Below are 22,515 nucleotides of genomic sequence, written 5' to 3' on the forward strand. Positions count from 1 at the left end.
AAATCATTTGTTCTTGGCTGCTTCTACTCCTGACTTTCTATACTGTACGGTAAGATACAATGTACTTCCTAAAGGAATGTCTGTGTGAATTTTGGGAACAATTGACAAAACCTTTTATCGTGTATTTGGTAGTAGAAGTGTGGCATTATAGAAACGGAGAGAATGAAATAGGTAACTGTTAAAAACGAAAACACGTCGACCGTACGAAAATGCTCTCCCCACCCATACATGTTTTCGTGGTACTGGGCGTTAGTTAACAAGATGTATATGTTGCTCGGTGACACTAAATGTCTGGTAATACGATGGCAGAATATGTTGTTTGGTCGGGGTCGCCTCTGTGGTACCATTGTGTAAACCAAATATTTGGCTCCTCATGAATTATTCTTTAGTAAGGGAAAGGGAACAAACATCGGAATGACTCTGCTAAAATAAAATGTTTTAAGTGCATAATAGCTCACCACATTTTGCATACATAAATGTGTAGAAGCACCAACATATCTTTATAGACTTACCCAAACAGCGGTCGATTGTTGGTATGCTCTATGAAATACGCATATCTTCTGAATAACGTGACACTAGTTTAGACAGGTATTTTCATTAATGCCTCTACGCAACATGTCCGCGCTTCACCAAAATTGGCAGTGCATGAAATAAAATTTCCGCATACGTGATACTAGTAATTCTCTTCATGCGCATGCATGATAAAACATTCAAGTAAATAGAATAAAACCTAGGTATACTGTCATGTAAAAAAAGTCAGACGCACGCATTTGTCACCCGCATGCATATATGAAAGTATGTTAAGACACGCGTTCAAACCACCAATCTTAATCTAAAATAGACTGCAAATATGTGGCAGTCTCGATCCATACACGTGTTGATATAGATGTTTGGTTTGAACTCATACACTCAAGATAAACAGGCTGCATATAGATGATATTTGATAAAGTCGATAAAGAGACGTAAACATAAAAATATAGGACTTTGATACATTCACGACCGACACAATGTCCCCCATACCGTAGTCTCTTTAGTGTTGTTGTTGTGTTGATGTATGCGGATGTGATACGTATACATAAGAAAAATGTACGTTACTTACCAGAAATTCACTTACTCATCTACTCCGGAGCATACCTCGGAGAATAATTCTACTCCGGAGCAACACGTCCATCTACTCCAATGGTTAAATGATACATGTTCACGCATTATGCCTATCCGATCAAATAAGTTTCTTAGTACATCTGTATTGTATTATCCTTTCCTCCATATATACATGTATGCACTGCTCATAGTATAGGCATCCTCGATAAGCCTATGACAAATCATAAAACAGAGGTATATCAATTGATATGTAATATATATATATAATATAGGTATTACAATAGATATACGCATACACATATCATAAATCATGGAATACCTTCATTATACGACCTGTCATATATATATAATACATATATTACGTTATTAGGGGCCTTGCCATTCATATGCGACCTGTCAATTATACACATATTTGGCTAATAAGGGCGGCGCCAGAGGAGCCGCCCGGAGCCGCCCGGATCATACGACCCCTCCGACTTAGACTATACTACTGTTAACAATAATGAAAAAGTAGTATAATATTTGTCAAACAATATCTATATTGGAACGAAAAATTGTAAGACAACCAAGTCAGAATCTTACCAGCGAGGGCCCCGTATTAGGGGGCCCGCTTCTTGTTCCCACCAGCCAGGTAAAAACTGAGCGAATGTTGTCACCAAGGATGGGAGGGGGTAGCTGCACCTAAGTTCTGTCACATTGGTTTGTCGTCTAAGATTTAGTTGTCACTTGGCTGCAACAATACACATCGATTGACTGCCGATGGTAACGAAAAGTACTTAAAAACACATCGTTTGCCAATCAAGATTTAGGAGCGACTCCTAAACACGACCGGCCCTGAAGCGCCCCCTTTCGATCTCCCAAACCAAAGACCAAACTGTTTATAAAGGTACAATAGCGGTTAGTGACCATGCCTCTGTACTAAAAAGTCGTGAGTTTGAATCCAGACTTTATCGTTCAACCAACATGCACGCTACTTAAAAGGCGCACAGTCATTATGATGGGACGTAAAGCCATGGCCCACTTGTCATTTTACTTGCCGAAAAGAGCTAGGATAATTTTACCCGTACAGTTTACCTGGAAATACTGTACATATAGCGCCCACGCTCGTTCCCATGGCCAATGACGCGAAAAAGCCATAGGGTTAGATCATGGCCTCTAGCACGAAAAATTAAACGTTCTGGAATAACAAAATAGAATTTACAGCTGTCATTTTTTGTTTTGAGATATGCTGTTTTAGATCCTCCGTAGTTGCAATGAGGTTTTATCGAGATCTCATAAAACAAACAAAAAACGGTACAGGCGACCTTCTACATACACTGGTATTATCATCTTCGCCGAGTACTTGTTTTAATTACTAACTGCCAAGGCCTAAACAAAGACGCATGTTTACTATTTTATGGGGTAAAATGTTGCCACAATGGTGATACACTATTGTTGTCCTCATCAGGTACTTTTTCCTTAGCAAAAACAAAATTGTCATTAAAAGCACGTAAAGCACTTTTCAGCCTCAAACCTCTCTTTTGCTCACCTTTTTCCGCAAATGCTCTGTTAAGGATATCTGATGTGTGCGTTAAATCCATCATGTTATATGGCAGTGAAGTTTGAGGCAAGGACCATTTGAATGACAGGTGTCCGATTGAAACTATATAGGACCGTTTCTGCAAATATTTTCTCGAAGTGCTCAGATATTCCAGTAACATAGCAAGTAAAGCAGAGCTTGGAGTGTTCCCGGTAGATTTAGATGTGTTAGTCCGCATAGTTAAGTACTGGTTGCGCCTCAGAACACTCAATCCTTTGACACACCCTTTACAAGTAGATGCTCTATTGTATCAACAATATTTTCAAGTGAATAGCAACAAGAAAAACTGGTTACAACATGTGAACGATGCACTTGAAAATAGCGGATACTCCTTTATCCGCTAAACAATCTTGATCTAGACATACAGCATATATGTACATGAAAAAGTCTGACCGTCATATACATTCAAAGTTGTTCTTTTTATAAATTATCTATCGATGAGAGTAAGTTAAGATTTTATAGGGGATGTCAAAACAGAATACTCAATGGAAAAATATATTTCCAACAAAGATTTTGCCCAACGGTCAGCTGTGTGTAAGATACGAATCAGCGCACATCCACTAGAAATGGAAAAGGGTAGATATAAAAGCTGCCTGCTCACGAGAGAATGTATAAGTTTTGCAAAATGAACGCAGTGGAAAACGAAATACATTTTATTTGCCAATGTCCTCTATCTGACGCCGAAAGAAACGAATTATATAAAACAGCTTCCGTTAATTCCCCTAGCTTTCACCATGCATTTGACTAACTTACAAAAATCAATCTTACTACTAAAATCAACCAACCCACTTACGATACAAAACGTGGGTCTCTTCATTTTCCACTGCCTTCAAAAGAGAAGTCAAACCCAACCATAGTCAACTTTAGTTAACATAGAACTTTCACTGTAGACTAGATAACTATATCGATTCCCATGTATTTCCATGTACTTGTTTTTCTGCAATTAGCCTTCGGGCATGAACTTGCAATAAAGCTATCATTATAAGAGACGGAGCTTTACACAGTACGCTATGGTTGAGGCTGTTAGATAAGATGATTTATGTCACGAAAGGAACTTTTTTTTTTAAATTCGGGGCCGACCTGACTCGTTCCCAGAAAGGCAATAGCGCTTTTCCAAACATTCCTTTTCGGCCGATTCAATGTTTCTGATGGATAGGGGTGACTTATCTTCGAACGACAGACGAATTTGATATTTTCTGTGGAAACGTCATTTTTAGTGAAAACCGTCACTAAAAGGAATTTTCATCCCCAAAACTGCTATTTTTAGGGCATTCTTCCAAGGCCGCTGGAAGGAAAATAAAAGTTTTCCTAGGATAATGACTGATATGGAAATAAAGGTCATCATTCTGTCTGTGAAAAAAATCGTGAGGATACGTTTTCCGCAATCCCCGATGGTGCGAAACCACGCAAAACGCACATAGAACGCACGATTCGGGTAATCAGGCGACAAAGCCGCGTTACCGTCATCGCGCACTAATACCAGGAAGTACCCGCGGATGACCAAAACTCGGAAACCGTAAAACGCTACGAAGATCGGGTTTTTCAGGAAATATAAAAGATAACGCACTGCTATAGCGATAGCCGAAAAATCGGGAGCCAAAACTAACGAGAAAACCTAGGATTTGCGTCTTATCTTCACGCACTACTTAGGTCCTTGGTCAAAACAATTCCGAACCGGAACCTTTAGCGAGTTTGGCCTGCGCAGGGGAGTCGTCCCCAGGATAGCAGCATGCTTTGCGCAGACGATACGTTCTCTTTCCCAGTATCTTTTGTGCAATGAACCCAGGCCGCGGTAGCTCCCATGCGGCCGTACAATGTATTACACAAAAGACTCACACACGGATTTTCGACGGAATACGACAGTTTTAATTGCGACGTTGCGGAGGAGCGTGTAAAGTATCTGTCATCTCTTTCAAGACTAGTTGAAGACAATCTCAACCTCATTGAGCTCATTTCAGCTGGATAAATTGTTCCGAGAAAAATTTTACTTCCACTCTCCCTTGTCCCACGCCGACGCCATGACAGTGTCGTCAGGATGCAGTAAGTAGTGGCCAGCAGTTTTGGGACTGTCGTGAGGAAAGGACTTGGATATTTGACTCTGTATCTGTCCGGTGTAGTCATCCACCATCAGCACAGGCTTGTACGAACACTGAGTAGGGGATGGGGGAGGGGATAACAAACATAACTTTTGCTAAACGTGCTGCAACTTAGTACAGAAAATGAGCAGTCAAAGACCACAAATATACATCGCAAAAACACAAAGAAAACCTTATTAGCATATAGATTTAGAACTATCAACTTCTGTAGTCTAACTCACAATACAATCCTTTGAACCGTATTTTTTTCGGTTGTTGCAATGAGGTTTTATCAAGATAAAACCTAAAACCCCTCTGGTTGTCTTAATAGAAAAAAAAACATGTTTCGAAATGAAATAACTATTGTCCCTAACAATAAACGTTCCACAATAAAAAGAATAAAGCTAAGTTTCCTGTGCAATATATTACACATTATATCTGGAGAAGTACTTACAGTTTGTAGTAGAAGAAGAATAGCCATTACGATCAAACAGGCGCAGGCGAAGGACTTGTAAGTGAAGATCAGTCCGTTGCTCTCAATTAAAACGCCCCCTAGCAGTTTGGCGCTGCCAATGCCCACGCCCATGTAGGCTGTGTGGAGCAGAGAGAGTACAGTAGAGATGGCGGCGGCTGGGACCGCCTGGGCCGTGTACGTCACTAGGGTACACCATGTGGCAGCGTACGCAAATCCTGTCAAGAACATGGAAGTTGGAGATATTACAATTCCTTCACGCATTGCTTATATTGAGGATTGAATACATTTCACACACTCACACACTTACACACACACATACTCACATACACAAGCTCACACACACACTCACACACACACACACACACACACACGCACATACACACGCACGCACGTACACTCACACACAAACACACACTTGCCAGCCGACACACACACACAGCCTCGCGCGTGCAGACAGACAGACAGACAGACAGAAACACTCACTAACACTCTTCAACACACACAAAAATTCATGCGCGCAAACAGACAGACAGCAACACTCACCCAAATATTGTGGCTCATTACTGTTGCCACGAAGAAGGAAGATGATACCAATGGCTATCTGCAGGACTTACCGTGCAACACTTCGACCCCAACGATCCACCATGGGTTAGGCAGCACGGTGTATGAGAGCAGACAGAAAGAGAAGATGGCGAGAGTCAGGTGTAACATCGCCATGTGACTGATGACTCTGAAGAGCCGGTTGGCGAACACAAACACGATGATTTGTGTGACAGCGGCGACTACAACGGACACGCTCATAACCTTCTGTCCAGATCCTAACAATAGAAGTCAAGATAAGGCACGTGGTACATGGGAGGGCTTATCAATACAGAAAGTTGTATTAACACACAACTTGCTGAATGAAAAATCAACCACAATTTGGCAAATTGCATTAGATATTGACAAGGAAATTTTTAATAATAATGCCGATGACCTGGTCATAATCAAGTCAACGTGGTCTACGAAATGCGATGAATATGAATGCATATTTCTGGAGAGCATTATTGATTGTGAGGGTAAAAGATAACATCTCCTGCGTACCTATATTTTGTAGGTGCCAGTAGATGTAGCCCCATATGATCCCATAGCACATCCCAAAGAAGACTGTAGTCAGGAGAATAGAGCCGTAGTGAGCGGAACAGAAGAGCCTCAGGGCCGCTCGTGTGGCAGGCAGGCTACTGTGTTCTGACCCTTCCTGTAGACAAAAATAGAATATACATTACAGTCGTTTTTAGAAACTATATTGACAGAACTCCTAACTGATAAAATGCATTCCAATAAGTTCATGTGGTTATTGTGAATATTAATGATTTAGCTTATATGTCCAAAGCAATCGGGGCTGGCTTAGTAAGGCCGTTCTTCCAGTCGAATTCGAGTGAGTCTTTTGCTGAAAGCAATTTAAGAAGACGTAAATGTTGACTTCTGCGCTAAAACCACACATCGAGAGAGCTAGAAAAAAAAATTTAAACCGCACATTGAAAAGCCTTGATACCACGTACCAGAAAAGGCATGAATATCGCAATGACGAGGGCAGCTCCGATCAGCCCAGCGAACGTGAAGAACATGAGTCTGTAGTCCGTGACGGTCAGGACTATGCCGCACTTCGTCACGTTCTTACGGGAGTAGAACAGGATGTACCCGATGGACAGGGACCTGTGGAAGTAGACAAAAAAGAAGATATATGTTTAAAATAATACTTAGGAATTTTTCGGTGTTGCATTGTTTACTCTACAGCGTTCGAAATACCCGTCTGCAATCTGCAAATTGCAGAAAGATTTTCAAGATTGCAAAGAAAAATTAAACAACCTGCAATTTTGCAGAATAAAAAAATCAGGCTCAGGACTAAATGGTTCTAAATTTAGCCAATTAGGTTATAATATAGATTTAGCTAGCTGCTAGCGGCGCTGCAGATAAACTGAAACAAGAGCCGAGCGAGCCTGACGGCGTTTCGGTGCCTGCCGATTACCTCTGAGGTTCGAGTATTTCCGGGGATTTCCGACACTTTCCGTGATGACTTCGGTGACGAATCATAGGAGAAAATGTCAAATTCGTGCATTTCCGTCCTTAGTTCGCTAATCTCCGCGGTCACGATCACGGGATCGTCAAAAGTCGGGAAAACAATTCCCGGATGTTTCAAGTAAACATGTTGCAGCAAGCATGCGATTTCTTCAGAATCCGAACTCGGTTCATGGACGTGACGAAAGCAGTAACGAAATTGTGGCTACTACATTAGTCCGTGGTCCTTCAAGCCCAGATGGCAGTGATGAAATTGAGAACTACGCGGATAGATCTAAAGCACCGCCTTGTGAGGAAGGAGAGGCTTCCGTCGACGACGCTCATGCGAGAGCAAACTCCTCGGCCTTGTCGACGAACTGACAGACGATCTCCAGAAAGGGAATCAATCGGATGCTTTGATTATGGATTTTTTTTTTTTTTTTTTACTTCGGATTTTGACAGACAAGGACGACGTGGCACTGCACTCAAGTTTTTATAACTTATATTAACAGTGCCACGTACGGATAACAATATACCCATTTTTATTTCTATACACCTGGGTGAAGTGAGGAAAGTCGTGTAAAGTGCCTTTCCTAAGGGCACAATATCGGTGGCGTCAGGGGGATTCGAACTCGGGACCTCTTGGTTCTGAGTCAAACACTCTGCTGTTACGCCACACGACCCCACATTATGGATTTCTCCAAAGCATTCGATAAGGTCTGTCATTCCTTACTCACACACAAACTAGAAAACTATGGAATCAAGGGCCATGTGCATACCTGGATCAAGAACTTCCTAACTGACCGCCAGCAGGCGGTAGTAGTAGAAGGGGCAATATCTAGCTACGTCCCCGTACAATCGGGCGTCCCACAGGGGTCCGTACTCGGCCCGAATTTGTTCTTACTATACATTAACGACCTCCCCAAGAAGAAGGAGAAGAAGAAGAAGAAGAAGAGGAAGAGGAAGAGGAAGAGGAAGAGGAAGAGGAAGAGGAAGAGGAAGAGGAAGAGGAAGAGGAAGAGGAAGAAGAAGAAGAAGAAGAAGAAGAAGAAGAAGAAGAAGAAGAAGAAGAAGAAGAAGAAGAAGAAGAAGAAGAAGAAGAAGAAGAAGAAGAAGAAGAAGAAGAAGAAGAAGAAGAAGAAGAAGAAGAAGAAGAAGAAGAAGAAGAAGAAGAAGAAGAAGTAGAAGAAGAAGAAGGCGGAACATTTTCTCCTGTGCCGAGACAGTGGGGAGGGGGGCGCCCACGTGAAAAACAATAAGATTGCCAGGCCGTCTGGAGTCTGCCCGACTGTCCGAAGTCGGAGTCCGATGTTTAAAACTGATAGCGATTTTTCAGATTTGTAGAATAAATTACGCAGAGGCCAAGGTTTGCGTGAAGTTTTATTATTTTTAATTTTTTTTGATTTTTAAAAATCTCTTCATATTTTTCCGTGAGCCATGGCTGTGATTTTTGTCACAGGTCGCGCGATCTCATTTTGCATCAACACGTATTCCTCGCAATCAGGCAGGCTCTTGATTTTTTTTAAAAATTCAATAAACAAGTGGTTTATTTGATTGATGTTGAATAAATAAGCTTTTACTGTTGCAATTTTTGCGTTTTGGCGCGAAGTGTCTTGGCTCTTACCTTCGATGCATGCTGTTTGGTTCAACACTGTGCCGCACACCATATGACCTTATATGGCAATACCTTCCAAAATTCTTGTATAGCCGTCACTGTACGAAATAACGAATTTGCGGGGTGGAAATCGTGTTCCACGTGCCTGCAAATTCGAGTTTTCCGTGACTCTCCAGGTCATGTCGACCTGCCCAGCTCTTCTGCACGGGACCCGCGCAGTCCTGGGAAATACCGGATATGCACCACTTACGCTGCGCAGGAAGTGTCCGCGCCCTGTTAATTCTCGTGCAGCTAGAGGGAAACTCATACACATGTCCTGCCCAGTGAACGCTTTGCTGCCGGTATCTGCATAATTTAGCAACAATTATCACCTAATTATCATTTAATTACTCGTGCAGCTAGAGGGAAATTCATACACACGTCCTGTCCAGTGAACATGATTGCCGCCGGTAGCTGCATAATTTAGCGACAATTATCACCTAATTAGCATTTAATTACCATCCAAGGTTTGACCAGGCCTGGTCTGCGGCCAAAATGCCCCCCCCCCCCCCCAAACAAAAAAAAATATCCCTTATGCGCTTTCCACTTTCCCGGCCCAAAACCCTGTGAAAAGATGCTTTTATTGGTTCAAAATGGTGATTAAACTTCCATTGTTGTTTCTCCGTTATCCACGAATGCCACTATTTGCAATTTGCGGCTAAGTATCGGCTTCAAAAGTTCCAAAGAGTGTGTTCCTTTTTTGATCTTGACGACTCCGCCGGCCACAGTCGCTCAGGTCAAATGAAATTCAGTTCTCAGTGCGGGTCTCCGTGATGCTGTCATTCCTGCACATTTCCTTCCATATGCTTCAGATAAAAGCGCAGATACTCCCAGTCAGATTAGCTCGCTTGGTCTCGCATCAGTTGAAAGAGTGTCGTCCACAGTTAGTCTTGCAACAAGTTCTAATTGGGTCCTTGAAAATCCTTGAACTAGTAGACTGTTGCCTCGCTGACGATTCAGGTCGCGAGATTTACCAATGTTGATGTAGGAACACGACCAAAGCTTCTCAGTGTTCCCAGCGCCGTGGCTGCCTATACCTGGCAAAGAGGACAGGGAGTGGAGAGCATATATCCACACATAGCCTGTTTACCAGTCTCTACCGAACAGTTTAGTCTGCTATGCCATGATCCTTTTCTGTCAGTTATGCCTCTCCGTAGACCGAGCTAATTGATCCAAGTCCGTACAATTACCCCATGCGCGGTATTCTCACATGGCGGGCAGGTAACACTCCGTGCGCCGTAGAGATAACGCGGAACGCCCGATGGTATGGTTTCCAGGCTAGCCCACACACTAAGTCAGTTACTAGTAGTCCTCATCTGGGATACGTGTGCCAACTAAGAGATTTGAAAATAGCGACACGGGCGTTGATTGGCTGTTGTTTTCAAACCATATACTATGTGAATTGCAATTGGCTGACAGTCATGTTTTACAGAGCCCTGCACAAATAAAGACACAATGAGTTGTGAAATACCACGTGCCCGCTGGTCAAGTCTTTGTACGTAACACAAGTACTAGTATTCTGTGTATTTTCAACTCCTTCTTTTTACAGGAAAGATTTACAAAAACAGAAAATCAATATGGACGCCACAAAGACATTCCAATACACATCTTACAACATTATGCACAGCTTGTATCTTACAGACGACTCGTGTTTACTTTTTAAATACAATAATTCAAATCATGTCAAATGATCATTTCCCATACGCCGATTGGAAACCATATTATCGGGACCTTCCCGGCGTCTCTGCGGCGTTGGGAGACAGATTGGCCCGCTCGGGGGTATAGTTCGCTCCCGCTACGATGGCGGCGAAACTAAAGCTAAGAAGACGAGCAATCAGAACGGTTCAATATATCACACTGGGTCCAGTAAAACACACCTAAGCCGACACGTAGAGACAAGATACCAGGCAAACCTCCTTGGTACACCATATATGTTACCACAAGAATATCCTTGGTTATCCATGCAACTTTTAGAGTACTCTGAAACCTAGCCTGGGTGCCAGACCACCGCGCTCCTGGCGCTAATCCTTCGGCCGGGGAAGCAACTCGCGCCGCCGCCACAGATAGCACACGGCCCACTAATTATCGCTAGCGCGATAGAAATCAGGGTTCGGCTGCCAAGCGCTCCCGGGTGCCAACTCTATCCCTACTACTAGGTCTTCCCCGCCCAGAAGGGCTTATCATCGCATCGCGCGAAAGGTCTGGTATCCAGGCTATCTGAAACCCATACTATGGCCAGGGCCTCCACGTACGTACAAAACAGCTTGTCTGGTGCGCCCCTAACTCTCCTACCCTGGAGAAACCCGACTAGGGACCGGGCTGCTAGCGAGTCTCTTCGGCGGTCCGAGACTGTCAGCCCGCCGGATCTAAATTAACACTACGGAGAGTTGTAGCCCGGGGAGTGGACCGTGCCTTTTACCCACAAGGACCGGTCAACTCTCGGGACTTTTTAAAACTCCCCCGTTGCGGTAATACAATTTCTATCGGCGGGCTTAGAGCTCTGGGCCGCCGACTGAAAGGGCGCTATAACAGTCTGGATCCCAGCGATCTAAACCGTCATAGTATCATTCGCATTCGGTAATATTATTTTCAATCCTACTACTACCCAACAGAAATTTATTTAGTCCTTTACAGTCCTAAATTTATTAATGATTTTTGTTAAGTGTCGAACACAAAGTCACAGCAAATAAAGATCATTTGCCTATCACAGCTCCGTGTAGTTCACACACCGTGGCTTATAATGCGTGAGCTAAAGCTTATTGTTATCTACCCGGCAGGGTCACACGCGAGTGTGCAACGGCCTGGGAATCAACGCACAGCTAACTGTGCATGAAAACGCAGAATTTTCCCGATCGGCACACGCCGGACCCGGAAAACTCTTCACACTTCCTGCCCGCCTCGGTTTTAACGGACGTGCGCAGACTCGGAAAGAACCGGAAACCTGAGCTTTCACGCAGTGCGTTACCCTATATGGCAAGGGAGCAAGAGAAGGCAGGCAGGCTTGATTTGCATGACACACAGGAGGGCGACCGCATGTAACTGCTACAACTGTTCGGAAATATCATTGCATTGTGGTTTCGGACTTTGATATCCTGAAAAATGACCATATCACATCTATACCACAAGATTGCAGAAGAAAAAAAATGATTTCGTCAAGAAAACGACCAAAAATCGACATAAATGATACCATGTAGTGAGGTTATAGCATTATGTCCAGGAACGCACACTACACACTACAACTTAGCTCAACTGGTAACGTCGTAGTACTTCGGATCCGGAAGATCCGGGAACGAGTCCGTGCATGGATTTTTTTTCTTTTTAGATATTAAATATCAAAAATGTATATTAATATTATATTAATCTATCAATATCATATTTATGAATATCATTTTTTTTTCATTAATAAATAAATAAATATCTTATATTTGTTCTTTTTAAATATTCATTTAATATATACAAGGCCTTTGTCTTATGAACAGGACTTCATAGATTCCAAACCCGGCATTCCAATTTTTCAGTTCATTGTAATGGAAAATACCGTGCAGCGGCTCCTATGCGCGGTAAGATGATTCTTGCAAAACACTCGCCACTAAACGTCTATTCCCGATGTAAACAGAGGCTCTTGATGTTGTTTGCAAAACAGTGATCCTTTGTTACAGTAGCAAATGCTCCATTGTTCAGTATCGACTTCATTCAGACAACACAGACGTGGAAAGTGACGCCGCTCGGCACAAAAATATGGAAATTTTCATGAATTTCAGCAAAATTATCCAGGAAAATAAGGAAGAAATGCTGTAAATGCGGAAACCAGAATAATAGGGATGAGGTAGCTGTTAATTGGTTTGAACACTTGTTTGACATTTGGTAGTCATTTTAGATAGAACCTTAGCTGTTATGAACTTCTATTTCACTTAAATACCATAGTGCTGATGATTCCATCGTGCTTTTTCAAATTTTATGTTTTATTGCGTGCTATGTACATAATTACATTGATAGCTTTTATAATGTGCCTATTGTACATTTTAGAAATAACTACAAGTTGTAGGCCAAGACCAGCTTTTTCAAAGGCACTTAAGTTAAGTGACGTAACTTCAAAATTGCTTTCCCCTATCTGCCTTTCTCTATTAAAACAGTACTCCTTTACCAAAATTACAATTTTTCTTATAGACTCAACAGCCCTTGTGTGACTTTCTCTAGCAGATTTTACTTCAAGAAAGGGAAAAAGACAATTCACAGTCATAAACGTAGCCAAAACGCCAGCTTTTTTTAGAAGCACTTGTTGCTATTAATTTGAATATTTTATCAAGGAGGTTATAGAGTCCATTCCAAGTCACCACACGGATTTTTTTAAGATATTTGTAATATATTCGAATTATTGTTATATAATTACAAATCTTTAGAAATATTCATAAATGTTTCGAAAAAACAAGAAATACGAGAGTACCATGTTTTAGAAGTTGCTATGATAATTTGCAAACATTTCGAAAGTGACAGTCAAAAGTGATCTTTTTTTTTAATAGATTTGAAATATGTATTGGTTTGTGTCAAGTTTCGAAAGATTTCGAAATAAAGATTTGGGTCATTTGCCCCCCGTAACGAGCCGCTAATCCTACCAAAGCATGTTTTGGATCGAGCGGGGACCGCCGACCGCGCAGGAAGGCACTGTGGCGTGACACTGTCTGTGGACATCAGCAAGAATTCCTCCAGAGGATAAGCACAATTCAACTGTAATTTTGCTGCACAAAAAGGGCTAGACAGTCTAGCAAACATTGCAAATGATCAGTGGTCAAAATAGCACACGTACTGAGCAAAAGCAAAAGATTTATCCACGTCAAATAAGCCCAACAATCGGCACAATGCAAAGGGAGCTCAAGGGAGAGCCGGCTAGCCCCAAAGGGTTTTTTGATCTGTCACTCAGTTCGGCGACATGTACAGTCAAAGGGAGGCTTCCTTTTCCCATGGTATCAGTAAATTGTAAACTAAAAGGCAGTGTAATTTTTTGTAGAGATTCTTACCGACAAAATCACGAAGATTCTGGAGGAAAACACCAAAAAAGAACGTAGATCTCTGTTGCAACAATTCTAACATGTGGCGGCCTGCCTGGGGGAGTCCATTCTGTGTGTAGGGGGAACTTTCTTAGAAACAATTGTCAAATAATTATAGATACAAAAGTTTACAGTAATAACATCACACCAATACTACTGTAATGCTTAGATTGTAGCATTCAAATCTTAAATTCTATCAACATACGTTAAAAGATAGACATTTTAGACAACGTGTTTTAACTCCTCCCCGTCTGCCGGGGGAACAACAACACGGGGACAAACTTCCCACGAGGCGTTCTGGTTCGGAAACAAATCCCACAAGAGAGGACTTTATCTTACACAGTCCAGCTAACAATTAAGCCTGTATGTTTTCTGTACTGGCTGATCGGCATTCATAATTAGACTGGACCTGGCGGAGTTTCTGCAGGGTTTTTTTACGTCCCAGTTGAACATTCTTGTTCTAGCGGTCCCGGTGGGGAGGGCAGCACGGCAGGCTACTGTTACCACTTACAGCTTCCTTCGGTACTTTGTTATTTCTGTCGCATTTGGGTCGTTTCTAGAATTCTGCAAGATTTCTAGTTTTGATTGATAGAGAAGCCGAGAGACACTGATAATGTTTCTTTCGGATTGTTGTCCTGCTAACGTTAGAGGCAGAAATTAACTGTTTGTTTACATTACGCCCGACTCGGCGTGAGAGCACGGCGGGGTGTCACCGCTCCTTTCAACGGTCTATTTTTGGGTGCTATTAACTAATTAACAGCAGATTGTGAGTTTCTTCTTTCGAAAAAATGATTCAGACTTCGAAATAAAGGCAGTGTGCTGTAGTCAATCTTTAGAAAGTATCAGAAATGTTGTTCCCAGTGCCATGAATATTTTGAATATTCCACGAAAATGTGGGAACATTTAGAAAGTGTAAACACATTTAGAAATGTAAGAGACCATGACATTTATATTACAAATAGTTACAAAGGTTTCAAATTAGTTCTAAACAATGGCAGAAAACATCCGTGCGGTGTCTTGGAATGGACTCTATAGACCTTGATTTTACACACACATGTATGTTATTCCTGTTTCAAATTTTGCTAATAAAAATTTAAGATAGAGTGAGAGACTAAAGAATGACAGTAATGTTGCAAATCTAGATATGATGTAAATATAATTAGGCATAATTATCAAGTTGAGAAGGTTTCAGTATGGAGGATGGAGGCTTGTGTATTTGCAGAAAATATTTTCAAATTGCAGAACAAAATTTTGACATTCTGCGATATTGCATAACACTGAAAAAAGTATTTCTACCACTGCTCTACAAAGAGATAAAAAGTTATTTTGTGTATCAACTTTGTATCCGTATTTACCTTCTTGATTATGCAAATTTATGTTCCCTCTGATCGTGTGCGTTCTACATTTGTCAGTTGTGTAAAGTATGCAAATCTGGACTTCATTGCATTATCCATCAGAATTATTCATAACATGTCAATCGTAAAGGTTGACATAACGTGGCGAATTCATGGGGTCGTGAAACTCTAGATTCTTTATGTGGAATTATAATAAAAATTTGCAAAGGGTAAACTCACCAAACACCATGGCCCAGAGACCCTGCCCAGCGCTGTTCGCCGTACTCTGATATCCGTTCCGTTCCCAGGATCCTTAGCGTCGCCACGTCAGCCATGGCGAAGGCCGCTGACCAGAAGATCTCTGCCAGCAGCGTGATGGTGAGGTACGTCAGGAACAGCGTTCTCTGGCTGGCAGCTTCGTACATCCAGCTACAGGGGAAATCATTTATCTTTATTCATTTTACGAGCTCGGGGGAGAAATCATACACTCAGGCCTGTGGCCTGTTTTTCAGGTGTCTCCAAAAGGTACAATAAGGACATGTTCTGTAGGAGGGGTCGGTGAATTGTTAAACAGACAAATCGGGGGGCGAATCTTATGTGCATTTTTAGCGACAAAAGTGTCAGATTTGAAATGGCACAGAAGAAAATAGTCGTTGTTCTTTGATCGTTTCCAACAACTTTCCAGTTAAATTATTTACATTTTCAAAACATCTTCTTTAGAGTTATTAAGATGTTAAGAAAGTGTTGAAGGCATAAATACCTGTGGTTGCTCGGATCTAACATCATTGCTAATGTTTTTGTTATACCCTCATCTGGCTTCGGTTTGGGTTTTTCCTTCTTTTTTGTTGTCTGCTTTGGCGTTGTTGGTTTTTTGGTCGTTGGATCTGGCGTTGTTACTTTTTTAGTTGTTAATTTTTTAGTTAATTGCTTTGGCGTTGTTGGCTTCGACGTTTTTGGCTTTGGTGTTGTTGGCTTCGGTTTGGGCGTTTTCCTCTTCTCTGTTGGTTGAGTAGGAGTGAACTTTTGTGGAGACATGTCGGCTATCCTTAACGGCGTTGGGATGTTCTTCGTGACAGATGGTGTGGTCGCCGTCATGTTGCTTGCGGCCCGTTTTTCCCTCGATGGCGGCTCGGCTCTCAACAAGTTGGCACCCGACTTGAACAGTGGTGGTCTCGGGAACAGATCTAATACGAATACACTGAGCGGAGGACCGTCCAGACCCGTAGAATCTGAATGCGCAAAGAGAAAAACAAAGGTTTGGTTCGTACAATACCTGAAAACTGAAAGAGGGGATGGGGCGGGAAAAACGTTTACTTCATTCAAAGCGCTAAGAGCTAGACGGCAGTTTAAAATACAGGCCATTTAAAAAGGTCAATGAACAGCTCTTGGAATTTGTGAAGTGTGTTGTGTTCTTTTATCAGAAATATCTCAATAACGACTTGAATTTAAGTCAATGTGTGTTGAAATACACTTGGTAAAGGAACCAGATCTACCATGTTTAAGGTTAATCAAGCGTTTTATATCATATATTGACAGACACAATTGCGCTGAGCAGTGGAGGTCTCCGTTGATTGATCATTGGTTACCCCGGAATCCCTCCTTCATGGAGGTGTCAACTGAAGGCAATCAGAGATGTAAAGACAGATTTCAACAACTCGGCTGGTAAGCGCCGCCTGGCTATACATATAGAAACTGCACTACTAAAACAGAGGCAGACAAAACTAGCGGTTTTCATTTGTAGTGAATGAACAAAAGGACGCACCCATAGTGGCGTAGAAAGGGTACGCCTTCCGGGTCGACATTGACTTGGAGGGCTTCAGTGTCTCCGGCCATAACTTTGTACCGACGTACTGTTTGGCGTCGAGCGGGCAGGGTGCGGATGTGGCCGGGGGGAGAAGCCCGATCACCAGCCCCATCACTAGCCACGCCATCAGGGACACTAGCAATATTACCTGCGGGAAGGTGAGGAAAATAAACACCGTAACTTATACAGAAAAGAATCCAACTTGATTTAATCGTTATGTATGAAACGTTATTCATGAGGATTTCAAGGATCAAGGTGGTACAAATATAAATATAATATACATCTTTTTAGGCTTTCTGTTTCTGCTGTACATATTTACATACATGTAAATAAGCATAATCAACAGCTGCCTCAACGTTACAAATTTTACCAAAATGCAAATAATTGTAAAAACATCTTGTCATAGTACTCCCCTTGATATATACTTTCAGTATTTTGTATGGTACCTTAGTCTCATAGGATGGTTGCTTCAAATTCAGAAAACGGCGTCATATGTTAGCGTTATAACTTGTACAACTGTTGCGCAGTAAAGTAAATTATATACAGTAAAGGAAAACGTATAAAGTTACCTTTCTAATCTCGAACGTATCAGCCACAATTCCCCACAGGGGCCCGGCAAAAATACTGACGAACGGTCGGAACCCATTGATCATACCTGGTCATCAAAGTAGAAGAACAAGCGCTAAGCCTTCATCCAAAACATACAACCTTTGTTTACATTATCACCTCTTTCAATATTTTATTAAGCCTTAACAGACCAGCTACAGCATATCTCTATATAAAAACAACCCCAAAATGGGTATCTCTAACATCCAGCGACTTTATCCATGAGTCATTACGGTCTGCCTGTCTACGGTATTGGAGCATCCAATTCTTGAAGTATCCTATAACACCATTCTGCACTGCGTTCTTGCAGGATGTCCAACTGCGGACATACACTAGGATAAACAGAGAAACAATTGCAATACCTCGAATGGGGATGATGACCTCTGTGAAAACGGAGTTAAAACTCATTATCTGTGACAGTCATTAATCGAAGCTGTAAAGTCCGCAAATCTTCTCTTTAGGGCGATCGATACATGTCACCTGGTCGAATTGGGTCATAACATGAAAAGAGAATTCCAAATATTCTGTTGAAAGTGGTGTTATGTTGAATCAAAAAATGTTTGTGAGTAGGTTTTGACCAACATTTCATAAATCTCCAATTGCTATATCCAGCCACCAAGAACGTGTATAACTGATCATGCTTATTTATTTATTCATTTAATAATCTTTAGGGTGGTCCCTTCAGAGTTAAATATGTTACTGATTTCCAAGGGAGATCTTGATATAATGTTACCCATCACATACCTATTTGTAACGGCGTCATGCCCATCTGCTTGTAGAAGATACTAAGGTACGGTATTAAGGCTGCCACGGCGCCGTAGAAGAACGAATAGAAGAGTTTGACAATGAGCAAGGACGAGTCGATGTTGCAGCATTGTCTGACCGTCCCCATAGGCCCGCTGTCGTCCACCGAGGCCACAGTGGTCTCTGTCATGATCGAGGACGCGTCGTCAACCTGATGCGGAAGAAGCAGTGTATAAGGATGATCAAGGTTCCAAGTGCGCATGTGCAACGAAAAGCATTATGGGTGATCTGACGAGGATAAAGGCCCTTTAATCATAGTTTCTAAACTAAAGATCGTAAACAAAGTAAGATGAGATAAAATGATTGTTGACAAAGGTAAACAAGTCATAATGAAACACAATTCACGTCATCCATGGACACAGTTCTTTGTAAGAAAAAGTCCGCCGGCTTCTTGTAAGATGACGTCATGACGATCCTCTCCTCCTTGGTCTTTTATGTTCTCAGTAATTTGTGCTGAATAAACGGCAAGGAAAATATGTAAAAAGAAAAAAGCCTTTGATACACAGAACATGAAACATAATCACTCTCCTTTCATGATGCCACAACAACTTTTTTTTCATCCAAAAATATTTTGATTATCTACTTTATTTTCACTCTCGACTCTGGTGTACATGTCTGCCATGATGTTTAATGATTGAACCTGGAGATTTTCAGGCAAGTCTAGATTTTCATATGTGAATAGATTTACTTAAATATAACACCAGGCAATTGCCAAAAGTACTTCTATTCCATGGTTAACCAACCGTTAACCATCAACCAGCCAGTCAGACGATCAACCAACCAACCAACCAACCAACAAACAAACAAATGAACCAACTAACCAACTAACCGGCCTAGTGTTCAAAAACATGTGTCAAAAATTGGGATATTCTTATGTTTTAGGTTTGGAAATAAAGTGCTGTGTTTCTAGTTACATGACAGACCCTAGCAAAAACCTGCCGATCGTATTTCTAAAGGGTCTGCCACTAGCAAAGAAAATAAAGTTTATAACATAAAATTTTATGTTGTGTATAAAATTGTCTGTCCCTAAGTGTTGACTCTCAAACATCAGCTGTGCTGCCTAGAGAGTCAGTGTAGGGTACTGTGACATTTAAGAATGAATAGAAAAATAACATAAAATATCTGAGTTACATCTAACATCTGAGTAATAGATTTCAAAACTGAATTCCTGTATAATCTCGACATATGGCGTAAGAATACCAGTGTCCTAATGAATTTCAGTGTTGCTTTGTTGGGGGGAAAGAATTCCTAACCACCGAACCTATTTGCTTGCAGGGCCCGGCGTACACAGAAACTTAACATTCTCCTAGCCCTTACCATGTCAATGCATGTCGACATCTGTTAAGTAATTACAATGTGCCCTAGATTCACCTACCTGAGGTTGCTGTCAATGATTCCTCTGTCGTGTAAGTTTTCCAAATGTGGTCTGAAATGCTATGTTACGATTAGACCTTGTCGTTCTTTGATAACTTGACCACCTTAGTGCGTTAAAAAATGACGATAAATCATTGTTTACTGCAGGCAGGTCAAACTCTTTATAGCCATCTTGATTACCGCCACCTTTTCTTCATGAATTGAGGCCATCTGCTTCTCCCAGATCTGCATAACCCGTCTTTTCGGTGTTCTGACGCATGCGCATTGGTGTTCATTGACAAATGCGCCCCAGGCAAGACTGCAGACAACTTCCCAAACGTCTATTAAGTAAGCAGATGTGATAACTCTGCGACATGCAGGGGAAATATGACCTAACAGGCAAACAAACTAAGATGAAACGCACTAATACAAGTATATCTGATTGAAGAACGAACTGATTTAACAGCTGGGCGGTAAGACACATTACTGACTGTTTTGTCAAGCGTGTCCTACCCTAAGGCACACATGTCTCAGCCTCAGTTGTCTGTAAAACGTCTAACTTCTAACTATTGTGTTACACGTCCTGGGGAAACGCGGCGCTGATACAGGCATGGCAGGTTAAAATCAGACCGAAACTGAATTGAAACTCCCTGGTAAAGACGACACAAGCTGTGTCAAACATCAAAATAACATTTAAATCGTCTACAGCGTGACCCAGAAAGAAGTACACAGAACTTTGGAAGCTTCTTAACAAATTGAGAAACACAACAATATAATAAAAAGCAAGTTTACACTTACTCACACAATAATGGGTGTTATGTTAATGCTTTTATTTAAAGAATATGCTCCCATGCTCGACGTGACACCCCAGCCCCCGCTGCACATACATGTAAGGAGAATAATCTGCAAGGGGATTCTGGCCACCGTAGGGTAACATTTGACAATCAATAACACACACCTTTTAAGCAAATCATTTTTACAAGTTAACACCATTCGGCGAATGTTTGGGATCACCGAACTCTAATTAACTCTATTTTTTTCCAAATTTTACTATCCAGAACCCCTTAGGAAGGTCTGGCGGAGTTTGCCCCTCCCTCTTTGGATACAAAGCCGACAGCAGCGACACATTTCAGCCACGCGTTGGGCTCTTTTGATAGTTTTTATACAAGTTGCGAATGAAAATGGCCTCTCAAGACCTTCAGTTTTTGTAGATTCTCTTTTATTTCCGTCAATTAACTCAGTCTGAAGCGAGTCAATTTTTTTTTATTACATGCATGAAGTGTAACTTTTCAAACAGTATCTAAAGTGCATGTCGTGTTTCACGTTGTCACTAGAGGGGGCTGCTGTGGTACATCTCCAAAATTCTGCCGGCGTAGGTTTTGTATACAAATCGTTTGCAAATGTCTCTGTGGTTGAACAGGACAAGTACAAAAACTATTGATGAAGTGTTATGACATTTTGCATATTATCAAATTCCGGCGCATAAGAGTTAGTTCCAGGGCTCCCGTATTGCCCCCTCACAACCAAAGCGTAAATGCTCCCTTTAAAGGAAGGCTGAGCCGCGTGTCTCTGCAGTGACGACATATTGCTTTTTTTCAAAAGGGAACTTGTGCAAGGATTAATATTACGAAAAAAAACAGTACGTTTTACGGAAAGAATAGAGGGATGTCATCTATATAATCAAGGCAGCGTATCTTATCGGAACAAACACTGCACGAAATGGCCTCGTTTCCCGGCGTATACGTACCGGTATTTTTCTGTATTTTTGTCGGATACTGACGGATACTGACGGATACAGGCGGATTCGTGTAAGGTATCCGACTATTTCCGCACCGGTATATGGAATATTTCCGGAAGAATCCGAAAGTAAGGTATTTTCGACGAATGCGAAGCCGTACACTGCACGGAAATGCCACCGATCCTGACGGATACGAACAGGAATTTTTCTGTATTTTTGGCGGATACTGACGGATACAGGCGGATCCAACCTAACAGATCCGACTAAATGCGCACTGGGATATGGAATATTTCCGGAAGAATCCGAAAGTAAGGTATTTTCGACGAATACGGAGCCGTACACTGTACGGAAATGCCACAGATCCTGACGGATGCGTACAGGGATTTTTCTGTATTTTTGGCGGATACTGACGGATACTGTCGAATCCAACCTAACGGATCCGAAAATTTCCGCACCGGGATCGGGAATATTTCCGGAGGAATCCGAAAATGAGGTATTTTCGACGGATACGGAGCCGTACACTGTACGGAAATGCCAGAGATCCTGACGGATACGTACAGGAATTTGTCTGTATTTTTTAGAATAAAATGGCGGATACTGACGGATACAAGCGGACTGTGATCCGGAACCTCAGATCCGGAGGAATACAAAAATAGGAATTTTCGACGGATATGGGGCCGTACATTGCACGAAAGTGCCAAAAGATCCTGACAGATACGTACAGTATGTATTTGCCACGGATACAGACAGATCCAACATACAGACTTTCTACAATCTTTGACATATTGTGACTCTGAATATGTTTGTATTTGCCACGAATAGGTACAGATCAAACACACAAAGTTTGATAGAATGGTTGATTATTTATAAATACGCGTGCATTCTTAATTTAACGATACCCAAAACATTA

General features: G+C 41.7%; 1 protein-coding gene and 1 long non-coding RNA gene across 2 annotated transcripts in view; both read right to left on the bottom strand.

The window, feature by feature from the left end:
- The window catches only part of LOC136421724 (uncharacterized), a 96,435-nt gene extending 74,146 nt beyond the window's left edge, over positions 1-22,289 (bottom strand). The window contains exon 1 of the long non-coding RNA XR_010753493.1: positions 21,577-22,289. This is a non-coding gene — a long non-coding RNA (uncharacterized lncRNA). The remainder of the gene's footprint in view (positions 1-21,576) is intronic.
- Positions 4,524-20,118, bottom strand: LOC136421814 (major facilitator superfamily domain-containing protein 6-like). The gene is made up of 12 exons (XM_066409378.1): positions 19,890-20,118; positions 18,860-18,967; positions 18,455-18,665; positions 17,674-17,759; positions 17,063-17,252; positions 16,061-16,529; positions 15,541-15,729; positions 6,772-6,925; positions 6,314-6,467; positions 5,845-6,048; positions 5,210-5,445; positions 4,524-4,829 (listed from the first exon to the last, which is right to left on the bottom strand). Exons 2-12 carry the CDS (start codon positions 18,920-18,922, stop codon positions 4,665-4,667), a joined length of 2,121 nt encoding a protein of 706 aa, XP_066265475.1. The 5' UTR covers positions 18,923-18,967; positions 19,890-20,118; the 3' UTR covers positions 4,524-4,664.
- Positions 22,290-22,515: the final 226 nt, after the last annotated feature.

This window comes from Branchiostoma lanceolatum, chromosome 16 (genome assembly GCF_035083965.1).
Source record: "Branchiostoma lanceolatum isolate klBraLanc5 chromosome 16, klBraLanc5.hap2, whole genome shotgun sequence".
NCBI lineage: Eukaryota > Metazoa > Chordata > Leptocardii > Amphioxiformes > Branchiostomatidae > Branchiostoma > Branchiostoma lanceolatum.